This window comes from Salvia splendens, chromosome 13, assembly GCF_004379255.2.
Source record: "Salvia splendens isolate huo1 chromosome 13, SspV2, whole genome shotgun sequence".
NCBI classification, from domain to species: Eukaryota; Viridiplantae; Streptophyta; class Magnoliopsida; order Lamiales; family Lamiaceae; genus Salvia; species Salvia splendens.
Window position 1 is genome coordinate 12,472,162 of NC_056044.1, and position 2,838 is coordinate 12,474,999.

The following is a 2,838-nucleotide window of genomic DNA, read 5'->3' on the forward strand; positions in this document are numbered from 1 at the left end:
AGAGAGTCAAAGTATTGCTTAAATACAGAACGAGTAAAGAAGGACCGTAGTCACTGGAGGTTATCAGAAAACATGAGGGAGCAAGCTCAAAACTGAAAGTGATTCACAACCTTGACATAGAAGAGGGAAAATAATGACACATTACCTTGAAAAAGAAGTCATTTAAGATCTTAATTCAACAAAAAGTATTTTGATAAGGGGGATGCGAGAAAATGGAATTCATGGGAATCCAAGTAAGCGTTGCTGATGAATCTTCCTGGTTAACTACAACGGTGATACTCCCTTGTTTAACTCTTTATAGAGAATGGTAAATGAGTTATGGGAAACTTTGGTCACAAGCTACTTTCACTTTACGATCACGTCAGATGACCATATGTGGGGATTACGAATCTTTGGTACTCTCGGTTCGTCATAATGCTCATCCTCGTAACACGCCGTTAAACGGTTTTAACCCGAATGTGACTGTTAAAACCATCAAAATCGGGTTAAAACCGTTTAAAAATTGACGGAATTGTTAGTGTAGGACCAATTGTGATCCTAGTTGAAATGTTCAGGATGCAAAAATGCAAAAAGATAAAGTATAGGACCAAAATCATAAAATGGACATATGTTCAGGACCAGTTTTGACATTTACTCTTCATTTAATTAAAAGCATATTACACAATAAAAAATCACAAATCACAATTGTAGCTGCTCTATTACTTAATTTATTTGTAGGAAAACCTTTATTATTCTCAAGAGTGGAAGTAAATGGTGCTGATTAAAATGTGGTTGTTTTGTATTGTTATTGATTAGCTAGCACTTTGTATTAGTTACCTTTGGAAGGATTGTTATTATTATTGGTTACTTTAGTTTCTTTCATGTCATCATATGCCCATTAACCCAATAGTAATGTAACATATGCAAATTGATATACACATTTTCGGGATTTCGTATATAAAGAAAATCAGTTGACATCTACGCATTACTTTCTAGTATTATTTTTACATTGCTTTCAGTTAGTATAGAAAACATCAACAAAAAAATACTACTAGTTTGTAGAAACCAAAGAATTCCCTAAAAATAGTCAGTAACACTTGGTTACGAATATTTCCTTGTTAACAACAGGAATCTACTAGGCAAGAAGCAACTTCTTATACTTTTTTTGAGACATGAAAGCTGTCATGGAAGATGGGATTGTACATAAACTATCTTCTAATTATGGCTCTTTTGAACATCTCAACAATCCTCGGACATAATGTGTGTCCATCTTCTCAGTGCGGCAACGTGAGCGTGCATTACCCTTTCAACCTTGAACACGAGACGCCTTCAGCTTCGATCAAGTGCACCTATTTCAATCTGATCTGCAACAAAACCTCAGGCACCACCATTTTTCACCTCCCTCCAGCAGGACATTTCTACGTTCAAAAAATCAACTACACTCAACAATACATCCAACTCTACGATCCTCGAAACTGCCTCACAAAGAGACTGTTCGACTTGAGCCTCCCCGTGCCTTCTCCTTTCAAGACTAACTATGAAAACTACACTCTGTACGTATGCCCTCCTGATCTTGCTATGGGCTCCATTCTTTGCTTGAGCAACTCCACCAACATAACAGTAGTTGCTAGTGGATCCTTCAAGGATGACAACAAGTGTGAGCCCACCCACTATCGCCTTCTTCCAGTTCATGAAGATAATGCTTTTTCCTTAACTTGGGATTCTAATGGTTGTGCAAACTGTGACGATCATGATTCAGGTCAGGAGTTACTCTTTCTTTCTTTCTCTCAATAAATGAATGGTTCTACAATGCTTTTATTTTATTTTATTTTACTTGTCCTCTGAAACTATTTTGTACTGCAGGTGGATGGGGAGCAAAGATAATAGGCAAAATAGTTACAGTGGCATTGACTTTACCTGGCCTGATTATAATGAGCTTAAGTTGTTGTTCCCTGTTTTGCTTTCACTTATTGAGGTTGATGAGAGGCAGAAATGTTGTGGAAGCAGAGGCTGCAGAAGTACATCTGCCCTCTTCCACGACAGGGCTCGACGAGTCCAAGATTGTGGGATGCACGGAACTAGTTATTGTTAGTGAAGGTGAGCAAGGTTGTAAGAGTAAGATGTGTTCGATATGCTTAGAGGCTTACTCTGAGAAGGAGAAGGTGAGTGTGATAAGTAAGTGTGGACACTGCTTTCATGCTAACTGCGTTCACCAGTGGCTGGGAAAGAATGCTACTTGCCCTGTTTGCCGGACTTCTCTCCTTTAGTCATATATGTCTATGCCTTGTTTCTAATGATAACTACTTAAATTTCTGTTTGTTTGCATCTCAAGGATTTTACTGTGACATTGTTTTCATATGATACTTAAATTTTTAAGATGTGCCTATATAAATGATGAAGATAATATAGGCAAAAAATATTATGTAACCCACATTTTAGTAAACTGAGAAGCAAACCAATATACGAGGATTAAAACATGGAATTAATTAAGATTAGGAGATGTTTGCTTTGTAGAAATGACTCTATTTCTATCCATTTCTATTTGTTCAATTTACAATATACATTTCACGTGAGTCTTGAATGATCATAAGAATTATGCCAATTTTATTTTTTATTTTTAATCTGAGTTGAAAATTGTATGAAGAATTGGAAACAAGTTTACATTTTTACCCAAAAAAGTCCAAGCTCCTGCTCGTCCTAGCAGCAAGCTGCAAGGAATTCGAATCCTTCGGCACCTCAAAACGGCAAGTAATAGAAGAGGAAAAAACAAACCAAATATGTATTTCAATCACAATTCACAGAAGCACAATTCGTTCACTCTCTTTACAGAAGACAACCACAAATAAGCTGCTGTTGACT

At 36.7% G+C, this 2,838-nt stretch overlaps 1 protein-coding gene across 1 annotated transcript; it reads left to right on the plus strand.

The window, feature by feature from the left end:
- The first annotated feature begins 1,200 nt into the window (after positions 1–1,200).
- LOC121760503 (RING-H2 finger protein ATL22-like) lies at positions 1,201–2,246 on the plus strand. The gene is made up of 3 exons (XM_042156160.1): positions 1,201–1,738; positions 1,843–2,141; positions 2,196–2,246. Exons 1-3 carry the CDS (start codon positions 1,201–1,203, stop codon positions 2,244–2,246), a joined length of 888 nt encoding a protein of 295 aa, XP_042012094.1.
- The last annotated feature ends 592 nt before the right edge of the window (positions 2,247–2,838 follow it).